The sequence below is a fragment of the Xenia sp. Carnegie-2017 genome, unplaced genomic scaffold, assembly GCF_021976095.1.
Source record: "Xenia sp. Carnegie-2017 unplaced genomic scaffold, XeniaSp_v1 HiC_scaffold_24, whole genome shotgun sequence".
Lineage (NCBI taxonomy): Eukaryota > Metazoa > Cnidaria > Anthozoa > Malacalcyonacea > Xeniidae > Xenia > Xenia sp. Carnegie-2017.
In genome coordinates this window covers 13,117,746-13,136,713 of record NW_025813487.1, presented here as the reverse complement: position 1 = coordinate 13,136,713, position 18,968 = coordinate 13,117,746, and the positions used below count along the sequence as shown (strand labels likewise).

The following is an 18,968-nucleotide window of genomic DNA, read 5'->3' as shown; positions in this document are numbered from 1 at the left end:
TTTACAAATAATCGTCTTTATTTTGTGCAAAAGACCATTGTTGCAAATGGTGAAGTTTCTAAACTTGGTAATAACATTCACAACACCTTCGTTCGGAAGATTCGATTTAGACAGTCGTACATCCATAACTACACAAATCGAAATTATTTTTTTCTTTAATTATGATCATGGCGCATATCTTAAGGTGAAATCTGTGTTTTTAGAAATGGTTTTATGAACATAAATATGTCAAATCCCCTACGTGATTAAGATATATACACGGAGTTTGAAAATCAGAACAACACAGAAGGTGACAATAATTTAAAAAAATTATAGTTTGAAAGCACTTAACCAGAAATGTTTTACACATTCTGATGGACACAGTATGTTATAGATTTACAGTTAAAGTTGGTATGCACTGTTTTGATTTTAATTTTTAAGTCGGCAATGAACTGCATACAAATAAGTTGAACTGAGAACTTTACTTTTGTGCTGTAAACACGAATCACAACAAAATGTGTCTAAGTGATTATGTGAATCATTAATGAAACCAGAACAAACACCGTTTTTTACAGGTGAGCACTGCGTTTAGCTTCCCAATTCATATGAATTGTAGTGAATATATCTTTGTATATTTATGCAGTTTATATGAAAATTCTGCAGTGTGAATTCATGAAAGTATGAATACAAATGCAATTGTAAATGTCACTTTTGGCCTACATAGAATTGCCAAACGATTTAAAAAAAATAGATTTGATAAATCAAATTGACTGGAATAAGTGATGTTTCTGCGAACAATATTTGCATTAACAAACTAAAAACAAGAAATTGTTCAAACCTTTAAACTTAAGCAAACTATTGAGGACACAATTTAAATGTCACAATATAAAAAGACACTAAATTAAACTTTACAATATAAAAAGCATAAACAACCACGCCTGGTGAAGACACCCAACAAAAATTCAAATTTGTTTCAATTTTTCTAAATTGATAACGTACATAGTACAAAAATGAACAGCATACCATTGTGCATTAAGGTCAAAACTTGTCCCGAAGCACTTATATCATAAGCAAAATATAATTTGCCTGTATAATACTTACAATTGCAAATTTTTCTGTATGGCATACTTGTGTCGTTACATTGATATTCAAAGTAAAGATATTTCTCCAAGCCAGGACAAATACTTGAAGGAAAATGATTGTTATCAACAGTTATATTACATTCCCTTTCACCATCACAGTAATTTTTAAGGTCACATGTCACATCGACATTACAATTGTAATCCAAACTTGAACCACAAATGCTTCTTTTTCTTAATCCACGATATTCTGCAACTTTTATCACTATATATGTTTTATTAGAACAACTGACGTCCGATATATTTTTTCCAGCACATGTAACTGAGCCTATTAAAGACACACAAAAAATAAGTAAATTCATATCTATACAAGCTTATCTTTAAATTCCTGTAAAATAAAACTTGATTTGATAAAAATAAAGTGTGTGATGGCAGTGACTTCACTGGTGCGATTCCTATAACTGCGGACTTGCAGTGGCTTTTAATCAGAGTTTAAGTATATATACGCTAACTGGATGAATATTCTTACTTGCCAAAATTGAATCGCTGATCTTCTTCATTTTTACAACTGACAAGTTTCAAGACGCCAGGTCCTGCCATACATTTATTATAGCGTGAATAGAATAGACCACCCCATAATAAGCAATAATTAATCTGCCTATATAATACTTACGATTGCAAATTTTTCTGTATGGCATACTTGTGTCGTTACATTGATATTCAAAGTAAAGATATTTCACCAAACCAGGACAAATATTCGAAGGAAAATGGTTAACATCAACAGTTATATTACATTTTCTTTCGCCATCACAGTAATTTTTAAGGTCACATGTCACATTGACTCTACAAATGTGGTAAAAACCTGAGCCCCAAATGCTTCCTTTTCGCAATCCACGAAATTCTGCAACTTTTATTACCATATATTGATTATTAGAACAACTGACGTCCGAAATATTTTTTCCAGCACATGTCATTGATCCTATTGAAGACACACAAAAAGTAAGTAAAGTCCAATCTACACAAGCTTATCTTTAAATTCCTGTAAAATAAAAGTTGATTTGATAAAAATGAAGTGTATGATGGCAGTGACTTCTTTGGCGCCATTCCTATATCTGTGGCCTTGCAGTGGCTTTTAATAAGAGATTATGTAAATATACGCTAACTGGATAATATTCTCACTTGCCAAAATTGAATCGCTGATTTTCTTCTTTTTTACAATTGTCCAGTCCCACGTCGGAATAACCTCCTGTAGCGACTATGCATTTATTGTAGCGTGAAAAGAATAGACCACCCCAAAATGTTTGGGTTATGGCATTGATGGCGCTGCATTCTTCACTAAAATTTCCATGAGATAAACCCAAACCACTTCCGTATCTTTCTCTCACCAAACACCTTGTTGTATTCGGCCTATTGATTGAGCCAGATTGTAAAAATTTAAAATAAGCTGACTCCTGAAGACAATTCCATGTAAACCCCAAGTAAAGCTTATGATAAAGTGCGAGAAAATTATCAACACACAATCCTGACTGAACATGCTTGATGAAAAATCCAGTCGCATCTGAAAAAGGACAATCATACATGATAAAAATGATTGAAAATACCACACTCTACAAAATATATATATAAATATAATAGGACTTCATCAAAAATAATTTAGCATACTGAATTCTATCAATATAGGAAAAAACATTCCAAAAAAAAAGCCATCTTGAAACTCAACTTTTCTAAAGAATTAAATAATCCAATTGCTGTTGAGAGTCATTTTGAAAATAATGGTGTATGCAAGACTTTAAGGCATCCAGCATGGAGCATTGATCTAAAATACATGGAACGCTACCTGTAATACAAAACCCTAATAATTTTTTAAAGCCGTGATTTCACCCCAGACACGCAAGACTACCCCAGAAACGAGTGTGTACTCAATCAATTATTACTCCGCGAGAGAAACTCGAAACACTAAACGCGCGTGTCTTCAGTAAAATCTCGCGTATGTAGCGTAAAATATGGTTCAATTATATGCTTGATGTAGCGTTCGATGTATTCTAGTTCAATGGCATGGAGACTGAAAAACTTTACAAACAAGTTGAAAAGTGTAATAACTCAATTAATAAAAATTTCACGGGGCACGGTCTGTTACGATGGAAAAGGGAGAGTTATGGTTTGTTTACGCAATTGAAATATTTGAAATATTTTAAGATTGTTTGCTGAACCTGATTTTTCATCTGTATAAACTCCCATGACTTTCGTTTTTGATGAAAAGGAAGTTTATCTAAACACTTATACAAATTTGTGCCCAGAAAAAGTTGATGATTTAGGTTGGTATTATTCAAACTTGAAGACAAGGAATATATAATACAATGTAAAATTGAATTGTGAACTCTGTAAACTGTACACTCTTTTCTGGTGGAGTTCATTTAAGTTGTGCTGTGATATAGTGCTCTTGATAATAAAAATACCAGATAATGTAAATGGTTTGAACCGGGAGTATCGTTATATGTTTGTAAATGATGATCGTTCAGGTTAATAAAGTCCTGAGAAGGACTGTTTTTGTTGTTGTTGACTGACGTTTTGACAACCTTAGCGGTAGTCATCATCAGAGTCAAATGAGGTGTAAACGTCAGGTTAGCCGTATTTGTTATCTGATTATCTGGTTAAGGCTTTTTTTACAAAGTTATAAGATTGATGTTGTTCCAGCCATTTATATTTATTACTTAAATGCTTGTCAGACATGAGTTTTCTAATTCTTTTCGAGATGTGCAAAAAAAAATGTTTTTTTTTTTTTTACTCTGAAGATGACTACCGCTAAGGTTGTCGAAACGTCAGTCAACAACAACAAAAACATTCCTTCTCAGGACTTTATTAACCTGGACGATCATCATTTACAAACATATAAAAATACCAGAGTTGCACAATTTAAAATTCCAAACACTTTAAATAAATATCATGCCCAGGGCTTATACAAAATCGCGAGGCCTTTTTACGGGTTTATTTAGGTTTATACATGTAGAGGAGAGATGCATACATATATGTATAGGGATATTATACATAAGGTTAATGTACAAGGAAATTTAATTCTACTGAAGTGATATGTAAACATTCTCTTGTGAAAAATATTTAACAAACTTTGGATTAAGTTGAGCACGATATTAAACAATATTCAGACCAAGGACAATTGGATATCTAACGAAGCAAAGCTGAAGGGGGATAGCGCTGACTGCAGTCTGGTTGAAAAATTTTTGCGGTTCGCTTTCGTCTATTTCCTGTAAATACGCGATGGAAACTCTCTGGACTGACAGTTTAACCCTTCGCGGTTTTTTAGTCTTTATTTTCGATTATTTGAGCAGAGTAATACACTTGAAAGTCTCGATGAAGATTCTACCAAAATATATCTTGTATTTACAGCTGTCTCATAAAGAAAATTCGTCACCTACAGGTTATTTCAATGTTTTTCAACGTGATAGTGTATTGACAATTATTTGAAGGCTTTTAAACAATCACAATCGAGATTGCATCACCGTTGAATCATAATAATAAAGCTTAACTAGCACAGATCAATATATGAACACCTTAACCCTAACCGTCACACCCCATAATAAACAACCAAAATCTTCCAACGTGATCGTTAATGAATAAGATCAATAAACCCGAAAATAACCAAGACACGCTCTTGAATTGAACTTTTACTCTTTTACAGGTTTACATTGTAATATATGTATGACGAATTAAACATGCTTGGCTGTTCCGGGGTGTATTCTATTAGCTTTGCAACTGCAAAGAAATTGACTTAAGATTATACGTACATGATGAATTGAATATAGGTCAAAGTGCCGTATGGATTTGAGCGAAGTTGAATATGAAGCACTTTAATCACATTGGTGCACTATAAATTAAACTGACACAGGAGAAACTAAAATGAACTGCCCTTGCATGTACCTTGTCGTTTTTTGTTCACGTTGATGACAACATAACAAGTGTGATTTTTTCCACCGTATAAAACATACTTGTAAGGGATTTTGTGTTGTCCGATTGAAAAGCCACCAGAAGATGTAAGATATGACTTTTCTATTCTTTCATTTATGTACTTATGTGAACACGTGAAGTTTTCTGGTTCTTTCCATTTTGCGGATGGAAAAAAATGACTACGATAATAACGACGAGAAGAAGGACCATAATCGACGTATGACACAGCAGTAAAGTTCAAAATCATCGGGCTGCATCCACATGTCCCTAACGAGAAATTAAGTTATCTTTAACTGGTTGTCCAGAGAAAAAGAACAAGTAAAAAGTGATACTCTTTGGCCACAAAATGATACAAACTATTCACATTGAATCGAAAGTCTTCCTTAAACCCAAATAGACAAAAACTATACAGACTTTATCATATAACTGCATATATTACTATTTTTGACTCTACTGTCATATTACTTTGCTTTTGTAACTAGACAGAGTAACAATGAACGAGAGATTATGCTGCGTCAATGCTGTGAAGCTAGTGTATCCAAATCGGTTGTGTACTTTAACATGCACATTACGGGTTCAAACCATTTACTTAAGGTACCTTACTTTAATGCACTTTCTAAGAATACGGTTTCAATTAGCGTTATTTAAATTAAACAGAACCTCAGTAATATAAGTGTTGTGATTATTTGCCAAGTTTGTGGCAAGTTGATGTTCTGAACTTACTGTAAACTTAACTGTTGTTTACTTTACCTTCAAGTGGACATATTTCACAAAACATTTTAAATCGCTCTAAATGATATTTCTTCTCCTCAACACAACAACGTGTACGAGTATTGTTGCATTTCGAATCGATTTCAATTTTGTCCGCCACAAAATTCTTCCATTCTTCCTCACAAAACTCAAGTCCTTCATTCCAACCCATTTTCATTGTGAATCCTTGACCGAATAACAGCCACAATAACGACCATATCATTAAACTCATCATTGCATAGATCCAAGGATATACAGTAAAGCTCTAAATTATAATTGATTGTTGGATGTAGGTACGTTATCACAGAGGACTTTAAATTTATATTTAGATCGACAATGTCTACGTCACAATTACATCTGTCACAATTACATCACGATTAAAACGTATTTTTGAGCAATATACGAGCATTATCTAATAAGTTCATTTCAGCAATATTAAGTAGCGAGAAAAACTGTTCAGAAATAGATTGAGCTAGTCTCATATGGCTGCATGATGGCTCTCTTAATGGTAGCCACTGTAGCTATTTTATATGTAGGTGGTTATAATTTTTTTAAAATAACGAAACTTGGTTATCTTTCAATTTATGCTTTATTCTTTTTACTCGGTTCAGTCTGAATTTCAACTTCTTGTGTTTTAAGAGATTTATTGAACGATGAAAAAAGTGCTTTTTAGTGGATAGCGCTAAGGAAACGAAGAAAGCGAGATCAAATTAAAGTCAATGCAATACATTTGTTTTAGATACAATAGATTAAAAACCCAAGACGATGTTAAAATTCTTTATCTGATTATGAAAATAACAATTGTGCATGCAGAGCTTCCCATTAGCTATTTCATTTCAATTTCCTGTTATGTCACGATACATGTAAAAAACCTATGAAATCATAAAGTACTTTACAATTCCTTGTAACGCAACCTCTATAGCTGTAATGTTATACCCGTATTGTCTCTATAGCTATACCCGTATTGGATTTTCATTCGAATTTTTAATTCCATCGAACTCAACACATTAGCAGCTATAAAACAGCTAAATTGCTCAGTTGACAAATTCAAAAAATTACAGTTGAAAAATTAACTAATTAAATTGAAAATTTCAAAAGTTAATGACCAAAAAATAATGTTGAAAAGGGTGTTAGATCTTTGCATTACATGCACCGCGGAGCTTTTATCTATTGGGGAGGAAGAGCTCATGAAATAAACGAACGTCGATACTAAAGGCAGCTAAGTAGTTTTGGATTTCAGCGCTATCTTGAGACTGCTAATTCATTTATAAAAGTTTACAGAAATATCACAGAAAATCTCGGAAATATTTTGCAACTTTTTACATTTTTTAAGCTTGTCGTTACTCTTTTGTTTGCAGTTTTTCGTGAAGTACTTGATGACAATGAATACTCCATAAGAATTGAAAATCTCAAACGGATTTCTTTTCTATTTTTTGCAAGTGTCGTTGAAGAACAAAATTATTTACAGAACAGTGGAATGGGGTTTGTTTTTGATGTAGTTGAGAGATTTGAGGGAAAAATATGATAATATATGAATTAAAACATGAATGTGATAACATGTCCCGAATCCTACATCAAGCATGGAGGTATTGTGGTAAATGGAAAAATCTCTCCGTTTACTATAAGAATCGAATCATTGTTGGCGGAAGTTGTGCGGTGTTTGTAATAACACTTATTTGCCAAACTCAGTCGAAGGCAAAAATGTTAACATTGTATCGAAGATATAGAAACTTCCATTTTACTATCAACTACATCACATCTTACCTTTGTTCTTTTGTTCATTAAAAAACGGATACAATAAGGAGACTGCAGAAATACAACTTAAACAAACAGAGAAAAATTAAGATACGTTCAATCAGACGAACAAAAGAGCTGTTGCTTTCGCAAAGTTTTACTTGCAAATGCTGGCCAAGGCTGTCGGCTTCCTTATTTGTACAGTGCCATATTGAGTATATACAAACACTCATGCCATCTGCCCCAGTTATTCAACATTTTATAGAATTTGTTTTGCGTGAAATCCTATCCTTTACAAATCAGCAATAATACTTTAAATGTGTTAGGATATTTGGATGCCGTGGATTGGTTGACGAAGCAATGTTATAGAAGATAAAGTTTTTGATATTCTAAAGAATTACCTCTGTTTATACGAAGCAACGAAGCACAAATAATGCATCTAATGTGGGCAAACACAGCAAAATAAAACAAGTTAATGACTTCAAGTGCTCAATGACAAAAAATTATATTGTTTCCATAACGTATTTTAAGTTTATAAGAATCAACTTTACCAACAGTAAATTCAATTTTGCTGACAGTCATTAGCAAAATTTTAGGCCCCAAATACAAAATTGTGTTGGACCGAACTATATAGTAAAATTTAGTATTTACTATAATAATAATGAAGCTTAACTAGCATAGATCAATATATGAACACCTTAACCCTAACCCTAACCCTAACCCTAACCCTAACTCTAACCCTAACCCTCACACCCCTTAACAAGCAAGCAAAATATTTCAACGTGATCTTTACTGAATAACATCAATAAACGCAAAAATAACCAAGACACGGTTTTGAATTGAGCTTTTGTTCTTTTACAGGTTTACATTATAATAAATGTATGATGAATTAAACATGTTCGGCTGTTGGGGGAGTGTATTCTATTAGAATTGATGTGTTGATGAGAAAGCGACGTGTCATTTGGTCATTTATGCGGGAAGGAAAACCGCTTTTGACGAGCAACTTTTTCTGTAAATTAGAGTTTTACGTGGTGGAAAAATTTTCGAAAGAGATTTGATGAAATAAACAGGAAGCTAGTGAACGTTTTTAACTAAGTGGAACAAAGCTGTGGAAATTAGTGAAGAGGTCAGTGAGGGTATAGGTTTGCGGTAAACGGAAGGGGTGATTTTTTCATTTGTGTATTTATTCAAATGTGGCAGCTGCAACGCATCGTATGTGTCAAAACAAACGTCATTTACACAAGATTTCTGAAGCATTTAAGAATATCTCTCCTCAAAGGTAACCAATATCCCGCCCCACGTAAGCGAGCAATTTTGCTCCCATAAACACATGTGGAAACGCCCACAACCTTGAAAATAATTTTCTCTTCTCACGATCCATACAAACTCTCCATTAATGATAGCATCCTAATCACAAGCCTTGACCTAACGTCCTAGAGATTCCTATTCCAAGCTATCCCTTTTAATTGCAATTTATTGTGCTTGCTAACTTCGTAATTTATGTAATGTATTCGACACTGTCTTCTGTTGTATTCTAGCACCATATGTAAATAAGTTATTTACATATAAGTAGCATATCTATTAAGAATGCAATGATATTCATTACTGTCTGAAGATGTCGTAAGTAAAGACAAAACGTTACAATAAACTTCATATTTGAAACTGGTATACTTAAAGCCTTATGTTGGCATTAATTTTTATCACCCAAATTCGATTTACGCTGTAGCAAAACGTTAGAATTTCATGTATTGCAGCCAAATTTAGCTACCCGTTTTAAAATTTTCATTCAAATTTTGAATTCATTTAATCAAACACATATAAGCAGCTATAAGACAGCTAAAATGCTCAGTTGACAAATTCAAAAAGTTACAGTTGAAAAATTTGAAAAAATTAAAAATTTCAAAAGATAGCGATTTAGAAATAAAGTTAAAAAGGGTTTGAGTAATATTATTATTATTAACACTTAATAAAGAACAAAATAACGAAACGAAACGAAACTCAGTGGAAGAAAAACTTTGCTGTATTAAAAGTTGAAAAGGCATCGATGTTAAACAATCTACCGTTTTATCATCAACTATTTAGAATGAAATTTACGTCTTACTTTCTGTTGTTTTGTGATCTTCACGTCTTTTATTATATCGTGTACACAATACGGCAAATACAAAAAGTTAAGATATTGCAGTTTAGACAAGAAGACTTCAGAAATACACCTTAAACAAACAGAGAAAAATTAAGATACATACAAGTAAGACGAACAATCGAGTCGTGGCCTTCGCAAAGTTTTTTTCGTGACTGTTAACCAAAGCTGTTTCCTCCAGTGTGCAGAGTTGTATCGAGTATTTATGAACACTCATGCCATCTTCCCCAGGTGTTCAACAAGTTTTTACGCATCAAATCGTATCCTTTACGAATGTAGAGTAACATCCTTGCTTTATACGTATGATAGGAAATTAGGATGATGAGATTTGATTAACAAACCTTGTTAGAACATAAAATTTTCAAAAACTTAGAGAAATATGTTTATATTAAGTAAATAATAGTAATGCATTAAAATATTAAGTGGGTAAACACGCCAAAAGATTGATGTGCTCAAAAATGAAAAATTATATCGTTCATGCATATATTTTAAGTTTTTAACTATGAATTTTACCAATACTAAATTCATTCCTGTCACAATGAAGAATACTTTCCATTGGTATTATTAAGGCATCATAATGTGATAAAATTGTGCACTTAAAGGCTTCCTGACTTGTGTAATAAATTATTGAAGTAGTTAAAAAACTTGCAATGATAAAATGATTAATTGTAGATGAAAAACAATTAAAATAACACCAACAGATAGAATAAAATAATGCTGGCATGTGGTCACGAGCAAAATTTTCTGTCACAAATATTATAATTTTAGGCAAAACAACAAAAATTTATGACATATTACAAGCTGTTTGTTTATTGTCTCAAGTGTTTGTTTGCACCATGGATACAAAGACAGCCGCACGTCAAAAATATAACGAGAAATGACGAGAAAAATATTGCTTCGCCATAGCCGTTTTTGTAATTGAAGCAATACACAATTGAGTTCAGCATTGTATTTTAAAGAATTAAAAGTAAAATGGTTTTGAAATTTACTGATCTTGAAGTTAAAAGTGTTCTACATAGTATTGTCTGCTATCAAAGTTAAAACCGTATCACCTTCTGTTGTCCCTTATTTCGACATCCCTTTTCTTTGGTGTAAGACAAACTTTAAAATTAACACATTTGGCTGGTATTTTATACACTTTTTAAAATATGCTAATTATTTTTAAAAAGTTGACTTTATGTCTCCATTCTGAAATGAACAGGTGCACAGTTATGACTGGAGGTTTTGGGTCAAAGGCGTTGATGAGAAAGCAATGTGTCATTTGGTCATATATGCGGGAAGGAAAACCGCTTTTGACGATTAACTTTTTTTTTGTAAATTAGAGTTCTATGTGGAAAAACTTTCTAGAGAGATTTGATGAAATACACATAAAGCTAGTGAACGTTTGTAACTAAGTGTAATGAAGCTGTTGAAGTTAGTGAAGAGGTCAGTGAGGGTATAGGTTTGCGGCTAATAGAAGGGGTGAGTTTTACATTTGTGTATTTATTCAAGTGTGGCAGCTGCAACGCATCGTATGTGTCAAAGCAAACGTCATTTAGACACAAGATTTTTGAAGCATTTGGGAATATCTCTTCTCACAGGTAACCAATATCCCGCCCTACGTAATCGAGCAATTTTGCTACATAAACACATGTGGAAACACCACCATATTGACGACTTTAAAATAATTTTCTCTTCTCACGATCCATACAAACTCTCCATTCATGAGAGCATCCTAATCACAAGCCTTCGCCTAACGTCTTAGAGAGTTCTATTCCACGCTATCCCTTTTAATTGCACTTTATTGTACTTCCTAACTTCGTAATTTATGTAATGTATTCTACGCTCTCTCCTTTTGTATTCTAACACCTTATGTAAATAAGATTATTTACGTATAAGTAGCATATCTTATTAAGAACGCATAAATATTTATTACTGTCTAAAGATGTCTGAGGTAAAGACAAAACGTTGCAATAAATTCCATTTTTGAATCTGCTATACTTTTGGCTCAATTTAAAACCTTATGTTGGGCATTAATTTGTATCACCCAAATTCGATTTACGCTGCACACGCCTCTCGCTACTATCCTAAAAAATAAATCGTTTGAAATTGTGTCGTCCAGATAATAAAACTCACTTTACAAATGCTCTTTCTTCAACTCACATTCGTATATGGTTTTTGTTTCGTTTTTTTTTTGCGTTTTGCTATTTGCTTCACGAAGTTTGTTAACATTTATTTGATAATATACATGTAATGGACTACTGGTCCATTATGAAAAAGTAAAGAACAGGGAAAAATGTTTCTGAACCAATCAAAGTGCGCTGTTTCACCGGAAGTTACGCTTGCGATGTTTCAATGTGATTTTTTCCATCTGAAAGAATTGACAAAGTTTGAAAAACGGGTTGCTGAGTTGGAGATCTCATTGATGAAAGATTGTATGTAGTTCACATACGTAGACTAACAATTTCAATCTTTATGTACAACATTTTGGAAAATCGTGTAATTGAAAAGAGTTATTTTCTTGCTTGCATGCAGAAAAATTTACGCTTATACTTTTGCTATAAACGAGATTACTTACCTCTGATCCAGAGAGCAACGCAGCATTTAGATGCACTGAAATACATCAACCACTTGGACAGATTCACGGAATCTGCAAGATTAGAGATATCAAATAGAGCCACCACTGAAATAAAAAATAATTTCCATCATAATAACATAGATCGAATTAAGAATACGTCAGTTTCAATTAAAATTGACTTACAAAATATAAGGATTAAAGTTTGTTGCATAGTTACCACCCTCCCCTCCCACGTACATGAAGAAAGGAGAGCTTCAATATCCGTGCGATTATGTGAGACGTTAAATGAATGCGCACTCCATATACATACATGACCTGCACACAACAATGACAGCTCATTTGACTTCAGCAGTTCTTTTTAAACCTTCCACATCAGGTAAAATTTCTGCCAAACCGTGATTAATTTTCGGTAGGCGCAATAATTTTCTCTGACGCGTAGTTGATTACGCGTATCATCTAACTTTAATTGATGTCCTTTAAAAATTAAAAACATATATGTATTATTAATTATTAACATTTATTACTATTTCACTCGTTGTACATTTTATTATCAGGATTTTATAATCTGTCTGATATAGAATCTTGAGTTCTTAAATAATCCATATAGAGTAATATCACTCGATAGAATACAAACAAAATACGAAGTAATACGAACAAAAATCTACTGTACATGTCAGCCTGTCCACTTCATGCTTCCTACATCAACGTTTTTAATCTGCATTAACTAGACAGCAAAAAAATGAATTTTATGATAACGATGTCATTTTTTGTCACAACTGAATCCAATAAACCTGTTTAACAAACCTGTTGCTTTTGGTTGTTTACATTTGTCAAACATTGGATATTTTCCAAAGATAAGTAGGGAACTTATTACAGCAAGTATTTCTCGAAAATTCAAAGTGTCTATATCTGGAGCAATGTGAATCCCAATAAATAAAATCTAAAAACTAACCATTATGGGAGAAACGAAATATCGTTTTTTAAAGAAATTTGTGTTTTCTTTACGACTTCCAAAAATAAATGGTTAACTATAAAACAGAGCAACGGGTGGACAAATACAGTCAGCATGAATGGATTGGTTTTTGACGAGTAGTTTTCATAGTCAAACAATTTATACGACACTTTAGAACGAATATTCAAATTGTGAAAAAGAAGCAAAGGTTGAACACTGCTCGTTTACATCTTCGAGTGTTTGAAGGTCCGTTTTATCCAACCATGATTCGCTTAATTGTTATTGCCATTATCCTGGATTCCCCAAACTGTGATGTAAACTGTAATACTTGTATATTGAAGTGATGGAAAAGAGAAAAGTTCCTTGTGAGATAAAAAGAAATCTGTGTGAATATGTTACAGCATGTATTTCCCCCTTAAGTCATTTCATATCATCTTTAGATGGAAAATACTGACATGTAGTTATCAAATCTCCCTTTTATTTCAAAATTTGGATTTTTGTTGTGAAGTGTCCTTTGAAGTGTTTTACTTTATACATTATCGTTCAGAGGCGGAAATTTGAGGTAACGGCCGCCATGGATTGTTTGTTTTGAACTCGCGATTAATTTCGATTTGCTTTTTGTTTATTACTTTTGTTCTTAGTACCCAATTTAATATATTCAAATAAAAAATATTCCTATGTTGTACTATTTAAAATATTGACAAAACTCGTAGTCAGCCCTCAAATTTGGTCGTGCTATGTAAATTTTAGATCATTATCGTTATTCATTTCTTTAGAAATCTATTGTTTTTACAGTAAGTGAACACTGAAAAATTTACATAGCACGACCAAACTTGCTGGCTTGATACGTCACTGCTAAACCTAATAATTTTACGTTATGCTCCAAATTGTTTTTAAATCCTACTCAGAATTATTCACTCTTATCAGGTTTCCTAATTACCTGGACTCTACATGTTTACACATGTAAATTGTCCAGGTTAGTAGAGTCCTGAGAAGGACGGTTGGTGTTGATTTTAACTTATGTTTCGACAACCTTAGCGGTAGTCATCTTTACAGTCAACGTTGTCGAAACGTCAGTCAACATCAACACCAACAGTCTTTCTCAGGATTTTACCAACCTGGACGATCTACATCTATAAACATATAACGATACTTAACCTGGACTCTCCTTGTTAAAACTAAAGTAAATATTTTTTGGTTGAATTTCATTCTATCATGGAAGACAAAATTGCAGAAAAAATATTCCAGCAAACATCTAAAAAAAAGTTCCAGAAATTTGTACAGTATAAAAATTCAACTTCCACCTATTTCCGAGAAATTTGAGTAGTCGCCGAACAACTCCAATACGCAGTTCACTGCACGGTAGCAGAGTTTGAATTGATCCTAAATGATAAAAATGTTATAGAAATAATCAAAAAACTAAGTACATCACCAAGGTTGGTCGAACTAAATAAAATTCAATGTGTAAGTTTCCAGAAACATTCTGTTTGGGCATTTTTGTTGATGTTTGACAAACAGCCATTAGACAGGGGCGCCGGCAGAAACCTCTTTTTTATGAGGGGGGGACACCTGGAATATGTAATTTACATACATTACGCACTGTTTAATTTCACTAAAACTATCCAAACTCATATATAAAGACCTTCAGTAAAATAAATATTAGGGAGAGGTCGGCGCCTATCTATCCAGGCATAAGTTTATTATCAAAATAAAAACTTCTACTCTCAAAAAGCAAACTAGATTTACATAGCACGAGACTATGATTTACATAGCACGACCTACGAAGCGGGATCAAACATGCAGTTAGGCTACGATACTGAGAACAAAGTTCGCATACAAGCACGAATTATAAAGTTGAAATTCGGCAATATCCATACAACATATGATGATCGTTATGTGTCGAAGTGTTGATATATAAAAAGTGAAATAAATATTAGAAGTTTTTAGTTTGATAATAAACTTATTCCTGGATAGATAGGCGCCGACCTCCCCCCTAATATTTATTTTACGAATTTTTTATGGTCTATTTAGTAGAGGCTGCATAGTTCATAAATGAGAATAGCACTCGGTGTTGGTGCAATTGGGGCTTCACGAGAATTAGAAAGACAAGCTTACCGCCGTTTAGACGAACTGCGGGCGTCTATTCCGGATCAGCTTGATACATTGGAACGCATCCATCGCTTAGACAATTTTGAATCGGTCGACAAGATTTGAGATAGCAATATAGGTTCCAGATCGACCTGCTCCATCACTGGATGCAAAAAATAAAATTATAGGTACTTTTGAGTTTGTAGCAAATTTCTTGTAGAGATCTCCACACAGACCTTTAACCGCTGAATTTTAACCAAACAGAGCAAAGAAACCGGGCTGATCAATTGCTAATATTTGAGTCACACGTGTTTACCTGCACGCAACAATGACAGGTCCCTTTACATCAGCAGCTCTCTGTGAATCTTCCACTTCAGATAAAATTTCCACCATATTGTAAACATCTTTAGGAACGTTATGATCCGGCCACGATACGTAGTGAATCATGCGGACCATACGACCATTTTTAATGTCCTGAGAAACAAAAAATAGGAAATGTAATTGTAGTATAGTTATTATGCAAATTATTAGTATTTCGTACGTCATACTACGTATATTATAATTAAGTAATGATCTGTATATAAGTAACATGACTAAGCAATAAAAGGGAGAAATCTCACAATATTACAGTAATAAATAATTTAGTCTTAAAATATCGGAAATGTTAAAAGTTGGGTCCTTATTACACTCCAGTCAAGTGTCTTAATCAAGAATGATCTGATATCAAAACTTCAGTTCTTATATACTCCATTCTATTGCCTTCGTTAGTAGTGATTTCATGTTGAAACCTGTGTCATTAAATAATCCAGTCTAGTGTCTTCTCGACGAGTGATGTTATTTTTAGACTGGTGTGATCTTTAGATACTCTAGTCCATATCGTTTTCTATCAGAAATACAAACTTAAACAATCAATCATCATGTAGCTACTTATGTCTTATGCATACATGGAACACCATTTTATCTAAGAGTCAACGCAAAATAAATTCTTGTCAACTTAATGCTGACTCAAAAACTCACCATCGTAGGTGAAACAATAAACTTTCTCACGGTAATGTCATCTTTTGTTACAACTGAATCCAACAAGACGGTACTTTTACCAAACGATTGAGCTCTGGCTCGTTGCGTAGGCCAAAACATTGGATATTGCTGATAAATACCAAAGCGAATCAAGTCATCTAAACAAAAATTAAACTTAGAGACAGTACATCGAGAAAGCTACAACCCTAATGAATCACAATATAATCAATGCAAAATTCCTTTTCTTTCGATTCATCACAGACCTGGTTGTTTTCGTTGAGTTGATTCAGCATAACGATGGTACAAGACTTATATTGACAAACCATCCTCCAAAAGTCGTTAATGGTTTCTTTTAAAGGTGTCTGGGTGGCAATAAAATAATTCTTGCCAAGGTAACCCTAAATCAACGCACGACATGTTCATAAAGATATCAGTTTTTATAGGTTAAACACCATACGAATATAGTTTTCTGCAGTGTGGTCGTGCAGTTTCGCTTACTGCCTTTAAAATATCCCAGGAACAATAATAAATACTGTAAAAATATTCACTCAGATGCTCCGTAAAGCTACTTACGTCAACAAAACACGCGTTAATGTAGTCGGAATTCTCGATTTTATCCAGGTGGCTAAGGGGTGGACGATTAGATTCACCTAAAAAGAAAACAAACTATCACGGACTGGCTGACGGTACAATGATAATCAAAGATCGATAATTAGGGGAAAAGGGGGGAAGGATATTATTAAAAGAAGCCACCTCTTCATCAATTTTATGAATCCACCGCCGTTCCTTAAGTGGACGTATACATTTTAAGCGACAAGATAAAAAACAACGAAGATACAACACGGAGTACAAGTGAAAGTTTAACTTTGTCTCCGTCAGACGTTTTATGTAAATATTAACATTCTTGGATATATTTCAGGATTGCGATTTTTTTCTTGTTGTCATTCAAAAGTGCAGCTTCACATACTTCTTCAGGTAGTTCTGTTGTAACTGATTGTAAACGCTGTTAAGAAAATCATCAACTTTGAAATGATGAAGCATAACTCCTCAAAATACAAAAGTCTAGCGTCTTCCTCAAAAAAATAACCCAGCGCCAAAAGCAGAGTACTTATATACTCCAGTCTAGTGTTTTCATTAGGAATGATCTGATGTTGAAGCGTGAGTTTTTATGTACTCCAGTCTACAGTCTTCATCAGGAATGATCTGAAGATCAAACTTGAGTTCTTATATTACATACTACAGTCTAGTGTCTTCATTACGAGTGATCTGATGTTGAAACTCGAGTCTTTATATACTCCGGTGTAGTGTCTTCATAAGGAGTGATCTAATGCTAAAATTTAAGTCCTTAATTCATACTTAAATCAAGGGTCTTCATCATGAGTGATTTAAGTTGAACTTGACTCCTTGAGAAACTTATAAACTCCAGTCCAACGTCCTTATTAGAGGGAATGTGATTTTGAAACAAGAAGTCCGAACAAAACACAGCAGTGTAAAATAATGCAAGGTAACAACGTAATGTACAATCTTAAACTATGCATCGCCATTTTATTTACCTCAAATATTTCTTCAAATCCAGTTCTTCCATTCCCAAGCTTTTTTGATAGATGTTCCATCTCGGCCTTGATTTGCATAGCCTCAATTTCATTCACTCCACAATGGATATGCTCCATAATAGCGTCATAAATAAACATGTACTGATCCTAGATTGGTTAGAACATATGTCTTTCTACTCAAAATGCTAAACTATGAGGTACTAGCAATAGTTAAAAACAAACAAAGTAACTTGCGAAAAATTGATGTTTCTCAAAATACAGATGCCATCTTAAGAACTTCACTATCTTTGTGTCAAAAAGATTTGCAAATAAGGACAGTGATCACACCACCAGTAAATTTGAGGTAGTTAATTCTATGTGAAATAAGTTATACCTACAAGATTGACATGGAAACTAAAGCGCATATCTTTTAACTCTTCAATCACAACAAAGCACCCTTTTCCTAATGGCGTCTACAGCTCTATGACATAGAACCAAATCTACAAGATATGTGACTCCGCAAAAATTCTATATTTACGAGAAAGGCAAGCCACCATCTTGAAAGTTAGAAAACTTACGCTATTGACGATTAAAATCTGCATTTCGAGAGTTGATATACAGTTGGAAAGTTGCTGGTCTGGATTCAATTTTTAAATTTTTGATAGGATTGGGTTTTTAAACCTTCTTTTAACTTATCTTTCATTTTGAGTTTTGCTTTTTGCCACCTTTTAAGATGGCATCCTTGCCTCACCTTGACTCAGTAGATAGACATAAAGAGCTAGGATCGCGTTCAAAATCATTGCGTCACCTCGATAATTGTGTGTGTGAGGGGAAGATAATCTTCATCCATGCAAATTATTATGTCTAAACATAATAAATTTTAGGGGAACTTAATTTGGCAAAGTAGGATAAATAAACATGCTGTCCTCTGGTTTTGCTACTGCTCTCCCATGGAAAAACACCCCCTTGAATACATCCCAAGAAGAGATGTCACTGTTATGGACAATTAGGACATGCTGTCTGCAGCACCTTTATACATAAGCACTCTGCCCCCACACACACACAGAATGATACCCACTAAAGTACTGTATGTGTAGAGATGTCCCTATTATACATTTATTGACATACCGCTGTTTGCACCGCAAATAGATCTCGTGTACTATCAATAGTAGCTTACTATAAC

The 18,968-nt window shown here is 33.5% G+C and overlaps 3 protein-coding genes and 1 long non-coding RNA gene across 9 annotated transcripts in view; all 4 read right to left on the bottom strand.

Moving 5' to 3' along the window:
* Positions 1-4,806: 4,806 nt before the first annotated feature.
* On the bottom strand, positions 4,807-6,077 carry LOC124451787. The gene is made up of 2 exons (XM_047002401.1): positions 5,769-6,077; positions 4,807-5,285 (listed from the first exon to the last, which is right to left on the bottom strand). The coding sequence occupies exons 1-2, from the start codon at positions 6,001-6,003 to the stop codon at positions 4,966-4,968; spliced, it is 555 nt and encodes a 184-aa protein (XP_046858357.1). The 5' UTR covers positions 6,004-6,077; the 3' UTR covers positions 4,807-4,965.
* Positions 6,078-11,790: 5,713 nt separating this feature from the next.
* Positions 11,791-12,652, bottom strand: LOC124451792. 2 transcript variants are annotated; one of them, XR_006950668.1, is made up of 3 exons: positions 12,512-12,652; positions 12,197-12,301; positions 11,791-11,989 (listed from the first exon to the last, which is right to left on the bottom strand). It is a non-coding gene; the product is annotated as an uncharacterized LOC124451792 (long non-coding RNA). The 2 variants fall into 2 exon arrangements; XR_006950667.1 differs by lacking the exon at positions 12,512-12,652 and adding an exon at positions 12,380-12,492.
* Positions 12,653-15,329: 2,677 nt separating this feature from the next.
* LOC124452182 (receptor-type tyrosine-protein phosphatase epsilon-like) lies at positions 15,330-16,579 on the bottom strand. The gene is made up of 4 exons (XM_047002767.1): positions 16,517-16,579; positions 16,254-16,382; positions 15,553-15,710; positions 15,330-15,399 (listed from the first exon to the last, which is right to left on the bottom strand). Exons 1-4 carry the CDS (start codon positions 16,577-16,579, stop codon positions 15,330-15,332), a joined length of 420 nt encoding a protein of 139 aa, XP_046858723.1.
* A 252-nt stretch (positions 16,580-16,831) lies between these two features.
* The window catches only part of LOC124451776 (receptor-type tyrosine-protein phosphatase F-like), a 28,940-nt gene continuing 26,803 nt past the window's right edge, over positions 16,832-18,968 (bottom strand). For 3 of the 5 annotated variants that reach the window (XM_047002371.1, XM_047002375.1, XM_047002376.1), the window contains 2 exons: positions 17,007-17,256; positions 16,832-16,903 (listed from right to left, as the gene is read on the bottom strand). In XM_047002371.1, the coding sequence (XP_046858327.1) occupies positions 17,199-17,256 (58 nt within the window). In that variant the 3' untranslated portion in view covers positions 16,832-16,903; positions 17,007-17,198. Of the gene's footprint in view, positions 16,904-17,006; positions 17,257-17,806; positions 17,954-18,968 lie in introns of all 5 variants that reach the window. The other 2 variants (XM_047002372.1, XM_047002374.1) reach the window with 2 other exon arrangements.